Source organism: Scleropages formosus, chromosome 9 (assembly GCF_900964775.1).
Source record: "Scleropages formosus chromosome 9, fSclFor1.1, whole genome shotgun sequence".
Lineage (NCBI taxonomy): Eukaryota > Metazoa > Chordata > Actinopteri > Osteoglossiformes > Osteoglossidae > Scleropages > Scleropages formosus.
This window is the reverse complement of record NC_041814.1, coordinates 26,132,235-26,152,324: the sequence shown is the minus strand read 5'-3', so window position 1 is coordinate 26,152,324 and position 20,090 is coordinate 26,132,235. Positions and strand designations below refer to the sequence as shown.

General features: G+C 48.5%; 1 protein-coding gene across 2 annotated transcripts in view; it reads left to right on the top strand.

The window, feature by feature from the left end:
* Positions 1 to 1,012: 1,012 nt before the first annotated feature.
* The window catches only part of LOC108929606 (XK-related protein 4-like), an 84,757-nt gene continuing 65,679 nt past the window's right edge, over positions 1,013 to 20,090 (top strand). For both annotated transcript variants that reach the window (XM_029254805.1, XM_029254804.1), the window contains exon 1: positions 1,013 to 1,928. In XM_029254805.1, the coding sequence (XP_029110638.1) occupies positions 1,033 to 1,928 (896 nt within the window). In that variant the 5' untranslated portion in view covers positions 1,013 to 1,032. The remainder of the gene's footprint in view (positions 1,929 to 20,090) is intronic.

The following is a 20,090-nucleotide window of genomic DNA, read 5'->3' as shown; positions in this document are numbered from 1 at the left end:
GAAGGCTTACAGAGGCAGGAGGTGATGGAGTGAGTGTAGCTGGTGCCTTTGTGGTGGATTGACAGAGGTTCGAATGCCACCTTCTACTGTAGTACCCGAGGTCCTTACACTGAAATCTTCCAGTAAAAAAATGCCCCACTGTACGAATGGGTAAATAGCTAAGTATCTTGCCATGGTAAGTGGCTATGGAGAAGAGTCAGTTAGAGGGCCACGTGCGGCAATAGGACGGGTCCTCCTCCCGCTGAATGAAGCCTCTCCCAGGTCACCGATTGGCCACTCCCCCGTTGGGGTTCGTGACGTAGGACCCCCCCCCTTCCCCAGATTATCGGGTTCGTCTGAAAAGGCGCTCTCCACGGTGCTGAATTGTAGCGCGCGGACGCGCCCCTTTCAGCTCCATGCGCACTAACCCCTGCTGAAAAATGCACTGATAAAAAAAAAATAACAAGAGAAACCCAATAATAACGACGGCAATGATGGCACGAGCGAACCCTTACACATCCACATCCACATGGCAGAGGGCGACGCTCCGCTCCATCCGTCAGTGAAAGGCAGCGACCGCCGCCCCCCTCCCCCCTCCCCCCAACGTCGATCCCACGGGCCAGCGTATGAATAATCCTGGAATCGAGATTCTCGCGCTCGCTCCACAGTTTGCGAAATCATGTGTGTGTGTTGAAACGGACTCAAACAGCATGACACACTCCGGCAAACGTGTTTAATTGCACGCGAGACTGCGGCAAAGCAGGGCGATCGGGCGACAGATTGTTCCACGGTTACATCATCGCAGCGATCATTTTTCGCCACCAAATGCGATCAAAGGCAGGGGAGGCACGCGCCGGCACCCATCTCATCCCGCGCGAGTTCGGCGGAGCTGCCCACACTGCAGCAGGCGCGGGTGCCGAGGCTCCGCGTGCGCGACGAGCGGCTGAGGACGAGCTGCTGAGTCGAGGGTGGGTGGGGTGGGGTGGGGTGGTGGTGGGGGGTGGGGGGGAGTGGGAGAGTCAATGATGTCATAGTGCACACGCGTCGCGTGCCATGGGAGAGCGTGCGGCTCGCACCTGCCGCCGCGAGGACGCGCCGCTTTGTTATGAGCGGGCGGCGCTGCGGCCGGAGGAAGAGGAGGAAGAGGAGGTCGCCGAGCCCTGTGCCCGCGAGCGCGAGCGCAGAGACACGGACGCGAAGCAGCGCAGGAAGGGCGCGCGCGGCGCAGGAGGACGGCGCGCGCTGGACGGCGCGAGGGCTGCCGCAATGGCCGCGAAGTCGGACGGGCTGATGAAGATGAAGAGGAGCGACGTGGCGTTCACGCCGCTGCAGAACTCGGAGCACTCGGGCTCGGCGCAGGGGCTCGTCGCGGGCTCGCAGCCCGACTCCGGAGGCGCCGAGGGGGAGCTGGGGAGCCGCGAGTCGCGCTGCTGCGGCTCCTCCTCGGCGTGCCTGCGCCTGGGCAGGAAGCAGCAGGACTACTCGGTGTGGGACTGCCTGTGGGTGCTCGCCGCCGTGGCCGTGTACCTGGCCGACGTGGGCACGGACGTGTGGCTCTCCGTGGACTACTACCTCCGCCGTGACTACTGGTGGTTCGGCCTCACGCTCTTCTTCGTGGCGCTCGGCTCCGTGTCCGTGCAGGTGTTCAGCTTCCGCTGGTTCGCGCACGACTTCGGCGCCTCCGAGGGCGCGAGCGCCGCCGGCTGCGCGCACATGGACGGCAAGCTGCTGAGCGGCTCGGCCTCGCACGGCGACGTGGGCGCGCACCCGTCCACGCCCCAGCGGCAGGCGTCCACGGCCAGCAAGAGCAACGCGACCACCGAGAGCAGCGGCAGCGGAAGCGGCGGGAGCGCGCGGCGCGCCGGCGGGGGGAGCTCGGCGTCCTGCGCCTTCTGCGTGTGGCTCCTGCAGTCCGTCATCCACATCCTGCAGCTGGGGCAGATCTGGAGGTAAGATGTGACCGTGCCTTCGCTGGAGGAACTCTTTAATCGCCCCCCCCCCCCCCCCTTCCCCCAGAACAAACAAACAAACGAACAAGGGAACAAACAAAGGCACGAGAGCTGCGGTGTCACCGAAAAAAAGCCCGTTTCGTTTTTGTAAAATTTCAGTAATGAATGATCGATACACCAGCAGAATGAGATGCAACTTGTGTCCTGTGAGTGACGGGGCACGGGGGACGGGAACGCGGGGGGGGGGGGGGCTCCAAGCCCACCGCTCCGCCACCGTGGGCACGCGTGAACGGAAAAGAGAGAGAAAAAAAGAACGCGTGGAAAAGTGCCCGCGCTCTGCTTTCTGTCTCAGTGGCGTGGGGACTCTGTCGAATGAGAGAAGGCTGAGAGTTTCACAGACTCAGAGAGCGCGGACGTGTAGCCTTCGGGTTGTTGGTTCGAGTCCCGCTCTCACCGCCGTACCGTTGAGCCGATAGAGAATAAAGCCCTGCTGTAAGTGGGTCAAACGCTGTTAATTGCACTGGAGAAAAAGCAAACAATCACAATAATTCAGAGGAGCGTTATATTAGCAGGGCTTTTGGGGAAGAAAGAAAAGGAGACAAATATTTTCCTGGAGTCAAAGAGAGACTATTACTTTATTACAGTACCATGGTATGTTTTACCGCCTCCGACGTGTAAGATTCGTAGCGGCGCTATCGCAAACGGGAAAGATGTATTATTGGTTTATGTTCACTTCATGTAATACAGTACACAGCAGTGGGGACTGGACATTTACGGGGGGCCTTTAGCCGCGTCACTGTACTTTGATGTCATTAAAGACACATCAGATTTTTTCCTCTTTTCTGAAGCCAACTAGATATTATTCACTCTTTCAGAAGATAGTCATAGCTTGGTTGTAAGTAGTTACAAAATGTTTTCCCCCCACCAGTTGGGAACTGTTTAATTAACATGTCTTAAATTTTATTATTATTATTATTATTATTATTATTATTATTATTATTATTACTACATGGAATAAAAACCCATTATTTTTCTATCTAGTGTTTCTAAGTGTCTTCCCCTACATGTTGGTCATATTCCACAGGCCCCTTTTGGAGAAATCGTTACACTTTCAGCTCTTTTAATTGCAAAATATCAAACGAAATGAGGCATCATTAACTTTTTGAACCTCCATTTACCTGCTCCAAAAGCTGCTTTTATGTTGTTGATTTTTTTCCCCCTCTCTTCTGTAATGAGTGCAGTGGAGGTACAGCCAACGAGGCGAAGACAATGTCACATTACTGCGTCTCTGCGCTCCTCCTGGTGCGCAGGGGGTAATGGCGCACGCCATGGCTTCTCCAGCAATCGATAGAAATATACAAGAGAAAAGCAAAAAGAAGGTTACACGAGTAATGCTGGATTTGCAGAAGAAAAGAGCTGGTCAAGCAGCTTATATACACCCCTTCCAATGGCACAAGTCATAATCTGATGGTAATAAAATGGATAAATATGAGGCATTTTGTTTCTATAGTAAAAGTTAAGGCCTGTAACATACCTCTAACTTGTAGGTTGTGTGTTTGAATCTCATTTGCTGATTACTGTAGCTGTCTTGATCGGAGTACACACACACACACACACACACACACACACACACACACTTTCTGATCGGAGTACTTACCCTGAATTTCCATTATAATAACAATAATATCATCATTCTTCTTCACACTAACCTGATGCTTTCTTTCCAAAGCAATTGATAATGTTAAGGTTACAATTATTTACCCATTCACACAGCTGGGTAATTTTACTGGAGCAATTTAGGGTAAGTACCTTGCTCAAGGGTACTACAGAGGTGGGAATTGAACCCGCAACCTTTGGGCGCAAAGACAGTAGCATTATTATTATTATTATTATTATTATTATTATTATTATTATTATTACTGTTATTGAGTTAAAGCATTAGAGGCTGCAGCGTGTATCACGTTCAGTATAAAAGTTTGTGTAGCTTTGTACTACATTGAAAACATTTGCATGAAAAACAGCAAGAGTTTCTGTTAATTTCCCAACATTTATATTTCAGATGTACCTTCGTTTACTCAGTTTCTCCTGAATGAGATTCATTTATGTTTTTATCTTCCTAAAGTGTCCCCGCGGGTCCATTCTTTGAAGTTCAATCTTTAGTGTAAATTAAAATCAAGCTCATATTTGTTTGCTTTCCCTTCCACGTTAATTACCAAGTGGCAAGAGGTGGCGCAGTGGTTCGCGCTGTCATTTTGTGCTGGAAGGCTCCGGGTTCGGAACCCACTTCCTGCTGTAGTTCCCTTGGTTGAGGCACTTAGCCCAGTTGAAACAGCTGAAATTGTCTGTATAGATGGATAAATAGTGGAATGCTTGAAGTATGAAGGAAAATGTCAGCCAAATATATAAATTGCATTAAGGTTTCCTTCATAAGGTATTTCTTTTCCATTAAGGAAAATAACATATGGAAACAAAAAAAGCTCTGAAGCTGCCAAGTAGTTCAGCCTGTGAATCCCACTCCAGTGTAAAGTATTTACCATGGACTGATGCAATAAGAACACTGCCCAGTTTCATTAACTGTTTCACCTAAGCAGAGTCATGGTGCACCGGAGCCTATCCCGGAAATGTTGGGCACAAAGCTGAGCGGGATTTGCTCTGTTCGGCATGCCAGTGCATCTACACACACATCTACTTGAACTGCATGTTTTTGCGGTGTGGGAGGAAACAGGAGCACCTAGAGGAAACCCACGCAGACAACACGCAAACCTCACATAGACCGAGCAGGCCTCAAACCCACGTTCTCTCACACCACCCAGGCGCTGCGAGACGGTAGCGCTCCTCACTGCACCACCGCACCGGCCTCAGTAATAACACCCTGCGGTATAAATGGGTAAATCAGTGTACATTTGATCAAACAGTGCAACTCAGTTTGGTCGAAGGTGTCAGATAAGTAAAGAAGAATTGGAGCCCTGTGTAAAACACTGTAACTTTACTTTGTGTTACATGACACAGCTGGAGCTCCGGTCCAGTTTATTCACAGAACGTAGATGGAGATGTTTCAAGAGGCTATTGCGTAACTCCTGATTCTCTATACATGGAAACATTGTTTCACTCGGTTATCTGACGGAAAGCTGCTCTCGCTCCGCTAACTAGTTCCCTTTACTCCTAGTCACTAGGTGATGGTTCATACGTCACCTGCTGGGATTCATTCAGTTTAACAGCCGCCGTGTGCGTGCGAGTGTATTCCTATATGCAAAATCTCGTTCTTATAAGAGCAATTTAGCAGAGGGTGCCGCAGGCGTACATACGGCGCTTTAGTGGATCCCGTCTCTCCGGGTCTCTCCCATCCCTGAAGTTTACATTGCACTTGCTGCAGGTAGTTTACTTGAAAGGCCTCAGCAATGGAGGGATTTCAAATGGACCTCTAGAGGGGAGGCGCAGCGCCGTGATTCAGCGGCACACGCTGGGCTGGGTGGTGGTGAACAAAACGCAGCTGGAGATTGGGTCAGAACCGGTGCCAAATTATGGGGAGAGGAGAACCCAGTGAGGGACGCGCAGTTCCCTCATATCGTTACCCAGCTGCACAGTGGTGTTATTTACATAGTGTGGGAAACTGAACGTGATACCACTCCTGTGAGATCCCTGCGATTTGAACCTGTACACTTGGCCAGTGTATGTCCAGGTCCTAATTCCCACTTCCCACAGTTTGTTTGTTTTTTTTCCCCCACATATTTCAAGCATTTTATGCGTAAGTAAGTGTAATAAGCCGCTGAAATGTATAGTGAATTTGCAGGATTACTGTGCTTTAAGGATTTAATTTAAATGCTGTATGATGATAAGCCAACAAAGTGGCAGGTACAGTGGAAAGAAGCAGAAAACTGCAGGTAGGTTTATATAAAGCAGTCTGAAAATGTGAAAATGTTATTATGTGTCTGTGTGTGTGTGTGTGTGTGTGTGTGTGTATAGATACACATCTGTGGTGCCCCAGGCTTGCTGGTCTGAATTAATCTGAGAACAGAACCAGCAGGCCACAGTAGTTATTGTTCTTTTATATCTTCCTAGAAATCCAACGCAAAGATTCACAGGGAGAGGGGAACGACAAAGCAATGAGGGGAAATGTTGAGTTATATGGTGTGATGAGGAAAGAAATGAGTTCTTATTGTGGGAAGACCTTTCCGTCAGCGTGTCACCTTGGCAGTGACCCTCACCTGTGCCTGTTTCACATGGGGAGGCCCTGCGATGGTCGAGGCTGTTCTTCACGTTGGATACGTGAAGCACTCGAACCCCTGGTCTCTACAACGCTGACCTGTCCTGCTGAGAGTTCACCTGGATGGAGGGGTTGTGGGCTGGAGGTCTTTACTCCCCTTTTATCCACAGATTTACTGTTCCATCCATCCATCCATCCAACCATCCATCCATCCATCCATCCAAACAATAATTCCTTATCCAGTGTAGGGTCATGGTGGTCCAGAGCCTATCCTGGAAGCACAGGGTATGCAGGAGGGCAGGAGGGCAATCCCTCACAGGCAGGATGGAAATATGATGAAAAACATTGTTTATTCTCTTTTGCTGTTTGTTTCAATGCACTCTTTTATATGCACAGTTTTAAGATTAAAAATCCATGAGGTGCGCGTATTTCAGAATATCCACTGATACGGCATGTTGTATAATTAAAAACTAAGATCAATCTGCTGAACTAACTGTTTTTGTAAGCAACACCAAAGTGTTTAAAACCGCAAACAGTTTTACTGCAAGAAGCGTCGATTTTGTTCCGTTTTGTTTTGTCTGGTAACAGTTGTGTCTTAATAATGATCATTAGATCCTGTGGCGGCGTCTCCTGTCAAAGTCCTGGGAACTACACTTCTTAACTGCACGTAATGTGTCCAGCACAATTTTTATTTTTCACGAGCATATTTTTAAGACTGATGTATACAAATAAAACATAACATGTTTCAAAATGTATAAAACCCTGTTTGTTACATTTGATTTGGGTATTTCACCTTCTGAGACCCAGCAAAAAACGGTTTTCGGATAGATTTATACAATTTCCAGGAAGTCTTCCAAGCCCCACCCCCAGACATGTGGTATCATTTAAAAGCATAAAATGCCCTGTGAAAGCTGCATTAGGGGTAAATATTGTAGATGTATAGTTAGGGAGATACGTTTAAAAAGATGTCCTCTTCCGAGGACAAAAATGAATGGCTGGTTTTCAGGAGGGTGTACTCACACTCACACACACACACTGTCTGAAGCCACTTGTCCCAAGCAGGGACGCGGCAAACCAGCACCTAACCCAGCAACACGGGGCGCAAGGCTCGGGGGGAGGGGACACACCCAGGACGGGACACCAGTCCATCGCAAGGCACCCCAAGCTGGACTCGAACCCCAGACCCACCAGAGAGCGGCACCCGGCTAAACCCACTGCACCGCCGTGCCCCCTTAAGATATGCTGGCATGTAAAAAAAAAAAAAAAACTCACTTCTCTTGTAGACTGGAGGATACGAACATGGTAAATCTGATGCAAAAGAACTAAGAGCCTACTAGCTTTTTGGAAAGTTCATGAGGATACCGTGGTGCTAGTGGTAATACAGCACACGTTCTTACACTTTGCGATGCAGAAGGAGATGAGTCCAGGGCTACAGCCTGCGCTGACACACTTATGCCAGCACACATTTCATACGCCGCGCACTTTGCTGCACTCAGTTTCACGAGACCAGCGGACTCTCTTTATTTCTACCAGCAAACCTCTTTGTAACTTCTTGTTAAAGATGTTTGTTCTAATTTTAGGCCTTTGATTTGTTACTTTATATTCCTGCCAACTTCTGTTTAAAAACATACATATTCATATCATGTGGTTATGGAATTATATCATGCTATCAATGTCTGATGAAAATTGCTTATGGGGAACAGCTCCTGGGCTGGTTTGGGCTCTTTCTTAACCCGCTGCATGGGATAGTTTATTTATGTGGAGCTGGTGGCGGGGCGGTTAAGGATCATGCCCCAGGAGCATATTTGCTGAATTACCTTTGAAAAAAGTGCATATTTGGATTGAACTTTGGTAAATTCCTGCCTGGTAAAGTCATGCCTATACACTTGATCATTTATTCCATGTGTGTGTGTGGCTTCTTACCTCCCATCCTCAGGGTCTTGGTGGAGGGTGGGGCCTTTCAAGCGAATCTGCGTTCAATTCGCTCTCCGACGGCGACCCCGTTCCGGCAAAATCATCAGGCCTCGCGCGGCATTGTCATGAATCCGTTGCCGATGCATCCAGTATCATAATCATAATTATTCTGCGTCGATTGGATCGTCCATTAAGAGCGCTTAATTTATAGTCTGGATCCGCGACCGTAAATGTCCTATTAATGGAAACAACGTGGTCTCCGGCACATGCGGTAAAGCTCTGGAAGCAGTCCCAGAGCCCCTGTTAATGCCGATATCGTTAGACGATTACACATTCCCATACATTGCGCTCATAGTTTTTCATACGACTCTATTCTGCAATATCCACATGACCTTGCTGCCCCGGAGGCTCGTAGTTAAAGCAGACAATAAAAACGGATCATAAAGCGTCTTATTGATAGACGGGCATTTGGTAAAGGCGGCGCTCGTGAGAATAAATAGATTTCCGCGTTGCCTTTGCATAGCCAGTCGCCCGAGTCCTTTCTCCGCCAGGGCCCTCGGATCGACCCAGGAGCCGAAGGGAGACAAAGAAGCGGCGGCGACCGTTTGCCGACGATCCCCTCGGTCTCTTCCGTGAGGCCGCCGCGATCCACATGGATCGCGAGAGCAGACTGGTACAAAATGCGCGTGGTCATTGAAAGAGCCCTCGTGTCTCTTCTGATTAGTTAATGTGGCATCAGGTTGAGAGCTGCCTTGACTTGATGCAACATTAACGAATCTGAGAATAATCACAACTAATCACGGGGCGACCGCAAAAAAAAAAAAAAAACACAATGAAGCCAGGCGGTGTATGGAGTGTCATTATTCCACAGACTATGAGGAGTTGTTTGCGGGCGACTGAGGACGAGGGCCTGTTCAATGGACCGTGCGTAACGCGGCTGAATAATTTGGCATTCGGCTGCAGAATTTCCTTACAATTAGGAGCCCGAGCGTATGTGACAATGCAATCTTGCAATTAATTATATTGAATTAATATATGTAAAACTGGAACAAAATATACAGCCGCTTAATCAGTTAGAGCACAGATGAACAGGAAGAGCTCGGGCTGAAGTAATTAGTGTGTGATTGCGGATCGGCACAACTGGGGAGGGATGCCTGCTTTCGGCAAACGCAACCGTTCCTCTGCTGATCTGTCCTCACCCTCGAGCCCCTAACCTGAAGGTGATTGGTTCAAGACCCAGAAATTAAGTAAGTCTCTCTAGTTCATCCAGAATGTGGATAAGATGTGATCATGTGATCATCCCAATAACAGCAGCACACTCCCCACTTCTGGCTGCTTGGCGGTCGAATCCATATTGGTCAAAATTCCAAAGTCCATAGTTTCTTGGTCTTGGCTCCGATGGGGTCAATTGAGCTCCCGCTCTCCCTCAGAGCTGCTGAATCCCTTTCTGCATCCAAAAACGGTCTTGAAACCCATCTCTTCAGACCCACTTCTCTCCTGATCTCCTAACTGCTCCATTTCTTTGCATTACACCATCTCTGAGATCCCCATTATGTTTTCCATCATCATCATTATTAGGTTCAGTTCTATAGGCAACTACTCCAGTTTTGTGTGCTGGCAAAAATGGTGATATCAATCTCTCTGACTCTTGTTTAACAATCATGTCTGCCCCCAAAGCACTTCATCTGCTGTGAAATACGCATCTATTAACTCAGTTCTATGTTACTTTGGAAAAAAAAGCATTTGCTAAACTAATAAATGTAAATATAAACTATTCCTCAATTTAGCCATATACACACACACACAAACACACATTTTCTGAACCGCATTTCCCATACTGGGTCGCAGGGATCCGGAGCCTACCCGGCAACACAGGGCATAAGGCCGCAGGGGGAGGGGACACACCCAGGATGGGACGCCAGTCCGCCGCAAGGCACCCCAAGCGGGACTCGAACCCCAGACCCACTGGAGAGCAGGACCCAGTCCAACCCACTGCGCCACCGCACCCCCCTTTAGCCATATAGCTGCAAGCAAAAAAAAAAAAAAAAAAAAAACAAGGTCAGCTGGATAAAACATGAAACACACGAGGTCTAAAATCAAAAGCCTAGAGGTTCTTGTTTTTCCTCCAGTGTGGTGTAATGATCTCCCTCTGCTCCTCGGAACTGCTGAATCCCTCTCAGCATTCAAGAAGAGTCTAAAAACACATTACTTTTAGAGCCACGTCTCCCAATCTTCTATGTACTTCATAAACTAATATGTACTTTTAAGGCAATTCTGTACACAACAGACAGGTATGTGTGTGTATATATATATAGATATATATATATATGTGTGTGTGTGTGTGTGTGTGTGTGATCTGTGTGTTGGCGAAAGGTACTTCAGCTTTGTGTTTGCTGAATGAATAAATGTAAAAGTAAATGCAAAAGCAGCAGCTCAGCAACAAAGACACCTGAGATTTGTAAAAATTCCTGCTGTTGATGCAGACTTGAATCTTAATTGTTGCATCTTAAATACGTGGTGCTTATGAAGAGGTAGGTCCAGCGTCAGCTTCTCCTCTCGTGCCGTTCAGTCGAGCGTGTCCCCGTGCAGACACACAAAAGAAAGGTGTCCGCAAGGGTGGGCTTTTCCACGACAGTTAAGTGATACCGTGTACGTGGTTCAGTGAGCTCCAGCGCACCACCAAATCCCTGCACACTTGTCACTTTTGTGCTCGTCCTTGAAATCCCTCCAAAACACTACGCTCAGCCTATGAGAACTATAGACTCGTTCTCCGATTCTGACTCCGTGCAGTTTTTTCCTTGTAGCCATATATTTGTGCCTTATATTTTTTCACACGTATACCGTTCTGCTCCTCTTTTTGCGCAGTTTCAGTGTTGGTGTTGTACTGTTCATTTCTGTGTACACATATTGGTGAGGCAGCAACTGAATTCTGTATAAACTGGTAAATCAGTGTGACTGAATAATAAATAAACTTCACGCTGTAAGTGACTTCGGAGAAAAGTCTCAGTTGTACGAATGTGGGCGAGTGCAGCGGTTAGAGGTACTGCCTTTGGGCACGACTGTTGCCGGTTCAAATCTTACCCACCCGTCGACTACCATTTAGCAAGGCACTTGACCCTGAATTACTCCAGTAAATTTACCGAGCTGCACAAAGGGATAAATAGTTGTAGGAAACGTAACATCGTAAGTCACTTTGGAGAAAATCATCAGCTGGAGGATTAAATATGAATGTATAAATGCAATCGTTTGCATTGTATGTTTATTTTGTGAGATGTTCATACAGCAGCTGATCTTCCGGGGGGGGGTGGCATTAAATCTGAACTCCAGCTGCATCATCAGGCAGCCTTAATAGATTTATATTCTTGTCTGCTTAAAAACTGGATTAAAATCCAGTTCATTTCTGGACCACATAAATCACTAAACAAGTATTAAAAATTTATTTGTTCAAGCAATATATTCTGGTAGCAGGAATGGATGGAAGTGGTTTGCAAGCGCAGGTTTCTCCGGTTACATTTTGCACTTGTTCCTGCAGGCGACTCTCTTCTCTTAAAATGCGGCTTACAGCGTTCAGCTACTTATCTTTGCTCATTTGTACAGCAGGGTCATTTTTACTGTGTCAGTGTAGGGCAAGCGCTGTACCTTGACGAAGGGTACTGCAGCCGGAGCGGAGATTGCAAACTGGGTCTCGGCTCTAACCGCTACGCCCCCCGCTGCCCCATGCGACACGCGTCCCAGGAGCATCGTTAACCTTGTTATCGGGGTGGGGGTGTTGTTCACGGCGGTCGTGTTCGCGGTCGCCTTCAGTTTGGAACAGTTCAGCCGGCGAAGAGTTGTGTGCTGACTGCCAGGTCGGAACCGAATGCAAATGAAAAGTAAACTCCGGCGCCTCTTCGCTTCGTTTGCTCACAATTTAGCGCTGATACAATTCTTTGGCACAGCACAGGCGCACAGCTGAGCGAGGAGAGCAAAAAAAATTTTTAAACAAAAAAAGGTGTACGTCGTGTATATCATCTTTCAATTGTGCGTGAAAGGGAGCGGAAAAACGAAACGACGGAATCGTTTGTTTATTCACTTTGGCTCCCGGGGGCCCCGTGCGAGCGCCTAATCTGCCGTTGAACATCGCTTTGCACGGACCCGCGGCGCAACGCGGGCCCGGGCTGCGCCGTCAAAGTCACCATCAAACGGAAGCGAAAGGCGCTCGCTACCCATCTCCGACCGCGCCGCTTCCACCAGGCCTCTTGCACCATTGATTTTCCTTTTTGTATCTTGTTTCCCCCCAGTTATGGCTCCCATCACTCTTATTTATTGTTGGATTCTCACCTTTGAGGAGGCAGCGGAAGGTTCCAGAGCCACCGCGTACTAAGCAAAAACAAACAAAATAACGAAGCGCGGAGCAAACGGTTCTCTCACCGCTGGGAAAGGCGCAGCCTGGCGCTTGATGCTGGCCGGATCCGACGGCGCCGATTTCTTCTCGCTCCGCCAACAGGCGGATGAGACAAAGCAACTGTATGGGAGCAGCCGCTGGGCAGAACAAAGACCCCCATATCCCCGAGCGCTGGCAGCAATGCATTGTGGGACATCGTGCGTGACAGCGGCAGCGAAGTTGTCAGAATTTTGGGGGCTCTCTTAGAAATTAATGCTCATTTATTGATTTCATTTATTTTTCCAGAGAAACTCACAATGTGAGGCTTGTATGCTAAGCACCTTACAGGGACTCTTCCATTCTGTTTTATCATAATAATAATAATTATTATTATTATTAGAGGGGGGTGCGGTGGCGCAGCAGGTTGGACCGGGTCCTGCTCCCCGGTGGGTCTGGGGTTCGAGTCCCGCTTGGGGTGCCTTGTGACGGACTGGCGTCCCATCCTGGGTGCGTCCCCTCCCCCTCCGGCCTTATGCCCTGTGTTACCGGGTTAGGCTCCGGTTACCCGTGACCCTATATGGGACAAGCGGTTCAGAAAGTGTGTGTGTGTGTAATTATTATTTAAATTTTTCGACTTATTTACAAGGAGACAGCTCGAACCGCTACGCCACCTGCTGCCCTCTAACATCAGATGCCAGTGCTGGGATTGGGGTAAAAGAGGAGGAAAAGCACATTTGCTCTGCGTGCAGAAATCTGCTCATTCAGGGACAGCAGGGGGCGCAGTGGTTTGAAGCGTCAACTTTCAATCGAAAGACCCCAGGTTCCGATCCTGCTCCTGCTGTGGCACCGAAATCCTTAACTACTCCAGGAAGAAAACGTATCAAGAGCTATAAATGGGCAAAACGCTGTAAGTAGGAAAATACTCAAACTTACCATTGTAGAAACTGGAGAAAATGGTCCGATAAATAACGATGATTTCTCCACTGGGTCAGAGCGCATTGCAGTGGGTGGTTCAGCACCTTGTTCGAACCGCGCATCTTGCCCCCAACCCTTCTTCCACCGCAAGATTGAATACTGGCCTGCAGATTAAATTCCAGCCCCATTCATCTCTGTAACACTGAGTGTGAAGCCAGGAGACAGTGGGGTCAGCTGTTTTATTACTGTTATCAATAATACTAACGACAACAATAGTAATATTTACTACAATTATATACGGCCCTCACAGTTCAGTTCCCCCCCCCTTCATATTCCGCCTGCTTCCTCAGCTGGGTGTTTTTCGGAAAAAAATTCAGGTTATGTGCCTTGTATTACGTTCAAAATGCAGGATACAACAGGAAGGCCGTCCCTGAGACCCGAGCTTGTAACCTTTGTGTTTCAACTCCTTAGCCATCAGTTCGGAGCAGAGTTTTATGGTCTGTGTTCCACTTTATCTTCCTTGGAATTTTAATGTGCGGCGACGGGCAGCAGGTGGCGTAGCGGTTAGAGCATTCGATAGCAGTCAAAGAAATTAGGCTCAAATTCTACCTCCTGCTGCGGTTCCATTGAGCAAGGCGCTCGTACCCTGAACTGGTGCAGTAAAATTTACTGTACGAACGAGTAAATGCAGTAACTTGGGTGACAAACCTCAAACTGTCAGTTGCTTTTGGAGAAAAAGTGGCAGGTAAACAAACATTAATACAGCTAAGAAATATGCAACTCTCTATGCCGGGCCACTGCTGACTTTGAGATCCCAAGTTCCCCACTCTCCACGCCTCTGGCAAATCAGCCTTTGCACCTACATGGCATCACCTCGACGACATCCCATCAGGCGCCGCCACTCCATAATTGATAACTGCTTCAAAATGTTGTTTTCCCCTGCATATTCAAAACCCTTCCCAGCCACAACGAACTTGATCCAATATATAATTTTTTTTCTATTATTTTTTATTTTGCAATTTAGAACAAGTCTGTTGAGAGGGGATAAATCTAGATCAATATGAATATGAATATTTTCAAGCTGCCCAATCATTTATTAAGAAATGGAGGGAATGGTTTGCTTTTGCAGAGTCCCTCCAAAGCAAAGTATTACTTGTTATTATCGCCATGTTGCTTGGCAACTCTTTATTGCATGATGATTTGTATAGTTTCAGAGCTGAATCTCCTTCTGAAACCTCCAGGTTGCCGTCCACCTCCTTTGTCAAGGGTACAACGGCAGGACCCCGTTGAACCTGTGACTTCCCCCCTTTGATGGGATGGCGCAAAGCCTGCTGACTCAGCAGACTCAGACAGACCTGAGAAGGGGAACGGAATCAAATTTGCAATGGGCAGCATGGCGCTACAGCGAGTAGCACTACTGTCTCACAAAGCCTGGGTGGTGAGAGAGGACGTGGGTTCGATGCCCACTCACTCGATGTGTAGTTTGCATGTCGACTGTGTGGGTTTCCTCTGGGTGCTCTGGTTTCCTCCCACACTCCAAAGACATGCTGTGAGAGTGTGTTCCACTGATGTATGGATGAGTGACCCATTGTAAGTAGTGTATCTAGCAGTGTAAGTCCCCTTGGTGAATAAGGTGTGTGGGCTCATAACACACATATAGTTCACTGGAAGTTGCTTTGGAGAGAAGTGCCTGTTAAATACACACACACACACACACTCAGAACCGCTTGTCCCATACGGGGTCACGGGGAACCGGAGCCTACCCGGCAACACAGGGCGTAAGGCCGGAGGGGGAAGGGGACACACCCAGGACGGGACGCCAGTCCGCCACAAGGCACCCCAAGCGGGACTCGAACCCCAGACCCACCGGAGAGCAGGACTGTGGTCCAACCCACTGCGCCACCGCACCCCCTTTCGCCTGTTAAATAAATGTAATCAAATCAGACTTGGTTTGTTGGGGGAACCGAACGCTTATTTTTTTGTTCGCTCCTTCTTGAAATTACACTCCCCAGAAGAGCCGTATTGATCTCTTTTCCCTTTAAGGCCGTTTCCGCCGCATTTCCGCTCCCTCGGCTTTCTGCACTGCACTCCTCGACGAGATTTTACCAAATCCAGGCTGTACACTCAACGCACCTGCATGGCGCCCAATGAGATCACTATATGCAGTGATCATTGTAATGACTGAAAAGGCTCTTTGATATGCAGTGTGTTTTCTCTTGACGTGCCGCAATTACTTTATTTCAGGGGCCGTCCAAATTCCACAGCGCAGGCGTGTCCTGCGGAAGCAGGAATCCCTCAGAGGGGCGATTTTTGATCCAGAAGAGTGGTTTATAACCCCCCAGCGGATGTAGTAGATGCGGTACAACTGGGGTTCACAGTACCACACGTCATACGCCAAACCCCTAAAACCAACTCACGAGTCACATCATTTGAATATGAACTTAACAGCAACATATAGAAATGTGACTCACAATAGAGGAAAGATCACATTTATTCCCAAAATGAAACTTTAAAAACAAAGAAAATCATATAGCACTTGAATGCAGTTCAGTCGTTAGGGCAGCAGGTGGCGTAGCGGTTTGAGCCATCTTGCATTTGAAAGACCCAGTTCACGTCCCTGCAATAGTTGTAGTGTCTTTGAAGGAATTTACCATGAATTGACACAGTTAAAAAAAAAGAAAAAAAAAAAATTTTTACCCAGCTGGCAAAGTTGCCTTGAACAAAGGTGTCTGCAAATATGCTAATCCCTTTCGTCCCTTAGTTTTACCACGAAATGGGTATTTAATGAGAATCTGTGTTTCTCGTGAGACATAACAGGTGTGCAACGACCAATTCCATATGTTCCTTTAGATGAAATAATGTGTGTAGTAGAAATGTGCCAGTAGTGCAGGTGTAAAAAATAAGTGAAGCCCAAGCTGTATTGTTTATACCAAGTAGGTAAGTGGGATCAGGTGTGTAAATCATAGTCATTTATTAATTTTATAAGCTTATTTTAAGGTTTCACATTTAGATTTTATATGTTTATGTTAATATCTTATAAAAAAATAACGACTATCCCTACAGGGTTCACATACTTTCAAGCAGCACTGCACATACCAGTAAACAGTACAATGAAAATGGTAATAATGGCTAATAATAAGGATTAATAAATCACACAAGTGGTTTGATACACCTATGGAAGGTTCGGGGATCAGCGTTATCATCCCTACTCGGTCGCGCGGCCGGGTGAAGAGTGAAACGTTGGGGCGACCGGGCCTGTGCACCAGCCCTGTGCCGCTGGATGTCAAAAACATCGGTGCGTTGGAGCAAGTTTTATTGTGCGGCTGTCAAGTGTCCCAGCGGTGCGGCGGGCAGCGCGACAGGGACGCCGCGACAGGAATGCTAAACACGGCGTCAATCATGTGTGTTCCCCGCGACGTGTCGCCGAGGCACCGATTGTGCGATTCCTACTCAACAGCGTTTCGGCGCTTCGTCTGACAACTTTCCCCAAAGCGAGCGACGCTCTGCGAACGGCTGCCGAGGAAGACGAGCACACGGCAAATCACTCTTTAAGGGGAAAATGAAGTGGGGTGCGGTAACTTGGATATCACCGCGCGTTTACCTGGTGCGGATGTATATTGTACTAATGTGCTGTAATCATTCGCAGCGGGCAGCAGGGAGTGTGACGGTTAGAATCACCTGCCTGAAGGTTCCTAGTTCAAGTCTCCCTCCTATAGTATGAAGGTACCTGCAGTGAACTGATACAGTAAACATTATCCATCTATATAATATGGCAAATCGTTGTAAATAACCCTGTTAATCACCTTGGTTGATGGCATTGGTTAAATATGAGCTCATATTTATAGGCCAACAAGGGGTGTAATGGTTAGAGTCACCTTCTTGCGGTCTGAAGGTTCCTAGTTCAAGTCCCCCCTTCTGAAATATGAAGGTACTTACCCTTAACTGATACGGTAAAAATTACTGTACCTGTATAAACTGGAATGGGGGCGCAGTGGCGCAGTGGGTTGGACCGCAGTCCTGCTGTCCGGTGGGTCTGGGGTTCGAGTCCCACTTGGGGTGCCTTGCGGCGGACTGGCGTCCCGTCCTGGGTGTGTCCCCTTCCCCCTCTGGCCTTACGCCCTGTGTTGCCGGGTAGGCTCCGGTTCCCCGTGACCCCGTAAGGGACAAGCAGTTCTGAAAATGTGTGTGTGTGTGTGTGTGTGTGTGTGTGTGTGTGTGTGTGTGTGTGTGTGTGTGTGTGTGTATAAACTGGCAAATCATTGTAAATAACACGGTAAGTCCATTCCACTGTCAACAACCACTTGTCCCAAGCAGGGTCCCGGCAAGCTGGAGCATAACCCGGCAACAGAGGGTGCTGGGCCGAAGGGGGAGGGTTCACACCCTAGAAGGGACGCGAGTCCGTCGCAAGGCACCCCAACAAGACCTCGAACCCCAGACCCGCCACATAGGGGGGCACCAGCCAAACCCACCGCGTCACTGTGCCACCACACCCCCTTAGGCCGTAAGTCACCTTGGTTAAAGACATTGTTTAAATATGAGCTCATATTTCTAGGCCAGCAGGGGGTGCAGCAGTTAGAGTCGTCGCCTTGCATCTGAAAGACGCAGGTTTGAAAACCGTTGCTGCTGTTGCACCCTTCATCGAGGTGCTCATCCTGAATTACTCCAGTAAAAACCAGCTGGGTAGATAACTGCAAGTAGCTCAGTGCACAGACAATGTTGTAAGTCACTTTGGAGAAAAGCATCCGCTTATGATACTGATCTATCATAATGTATGATTAAATAATGACGACTGTGATGACGTAATAGTGATAAAGATGATAATGGCGCTTATTGCCTGCCGCTCTCTGCTCCGTCCCTCTTGCACAGATGGGCTACACGTGTAACGCGCGCCCGCCGTGTTCGCCGCTGCCCGTGGCTGTCTCGAGCAGCGGGCTTTTCATTTGTTACACATCATGCTTCCAGACTCCAGCAGGTGATGAACTGTGTCAACAACCTTTTTTATTCTCCGAATCAGAACGCGAGGATCTTCGCCGCCTCGCAACGCCTACCGGTCTTTTGCGAGGCAGCGAATGCCAACGCAAACAGGGAGCCGCGATAAGAGACGGAAGTACGGCTCGCCTCCTGTTGGAAATGGGGGGGAGAGGTGGATGACGGCGCTCTGAAGGAGTTACGCCAAAGAGAAATGAGCAGTCGCGCGCAGCTCCGTGCCGCCCTTTCCGCTGCTCCCCTGTGCGTTGTTGGGTAGCTGCGCTCAGTGCCCAGAAAATGGGTAGCGTCGGTGCCTCACAACACCTGGGGTGTGGGTTCTAATTAGTTCAGTTTGTGTGGCGTTTGCATGTTCGGAGTGTTCATGTAGGCTTTCTCCAGTTGCTCTGGTTTCCACCCACACTCCAAGGATGTGTGCTTCTCATGTGAATTGGGTGACTCTAAATTGCCTCTAGTGCGTTTGTGCAAATGAGTGTGTGTGTGACTGCGCTGCGATCTGCCGGCACCGTGTTCAGGGTGGACAGATTTCACACCCTCTGCTTGTGGGACAGACTGTGGATCATGACAAGCCTGCACTGGACGGAGGATCGTTGATAATGTGCAGATGGGCATCATCTGTCTAGAGATTGCTGTCTGAGATTTGATGCAGGGACCTCTGCTCCGCTGTGTCGATGGGCAAATAGGTGTAGGTAGCTTAGTGAGGTGTATGTAGGTTTACATTTATTTATTTAGCAGACTCTTTTCTCCAAAGCGACTTCCAATGAACTCTATGTAGTGTTATCAGCCCACACACCTTATTCACCCTGGTGACTTACACTGCTGGATACACTACTCACACAGGGTCACTCATCCATACATCAATGGAACACACACACACACACTCTGTCTATCTGTCTTTGGAGTGTGGGAGGAAACCAGAGCACCCAGAGGAAATCCACACAGACACAGGGAGAACATGCAAACTCCGCACAGACTGAGCAGAGATCAAACCCACGTCCTCTCACCACCCAGCCACTGTGAGAGAGCAGCGCCACTCGCTGTGCCACCGTGCCACCCATGTAGCATGGTAAATGACCATGGACGAAAGCATCAGCTGAATTCCGGTGACTAATAAAGGCATTACAGTATGCAGCTCTGTGTAGGCATGCGCAGTCATCCGTCATCGGCCCTCAGTCACCCTGCGGTGCCATGCAGTGTTGCGCTGCGGAACCCCGGGCTCCCCGTCCCGTGCGCTGCCATGGAAAGCCATGCAGCCGAAGAGGGAGAAACGACGGTCCCTTGCCTGACCTGTAATTGCCGTTGGCAAAGTGAGACGAAGGGATAAATACCACACTTGTGACACGCACACGCCCTTGGATTCCCGCCATCTCTACATAATGTTTAAATGTAATGTTTAAGTAAAAATCTAGCGCCGCTAAAGGGCACCTCCTGGGATAATTATATAGAATTAATGGCAAAAGTACCGGGAACGAGCAATTATAGCAAATGGTGGTAGCCGTGGCAAATTTGATCACATCATAAACAATGGATGTCTGCGCTAATTATTCCTTCAATGCGATGTTATAAATTGCCCCTCAAAGAGCCTTAAGCGCAGAGCGCTTCAGCAGCCACTGGTTTAAAAAAATATATTGTGGCGAATGGACAGGGGTTTTGGGGCCCCGTGCGGGCGGGGAAGCGCGTTTGCCGAACCGTGAGCTTTGAAAGGGCTGGGGAGGAATTTGTCCCCGCAGAGAGGTGCGAAGGAAAACGAGGTCCGGCGGATGTCACGTTGTCTGGAGTC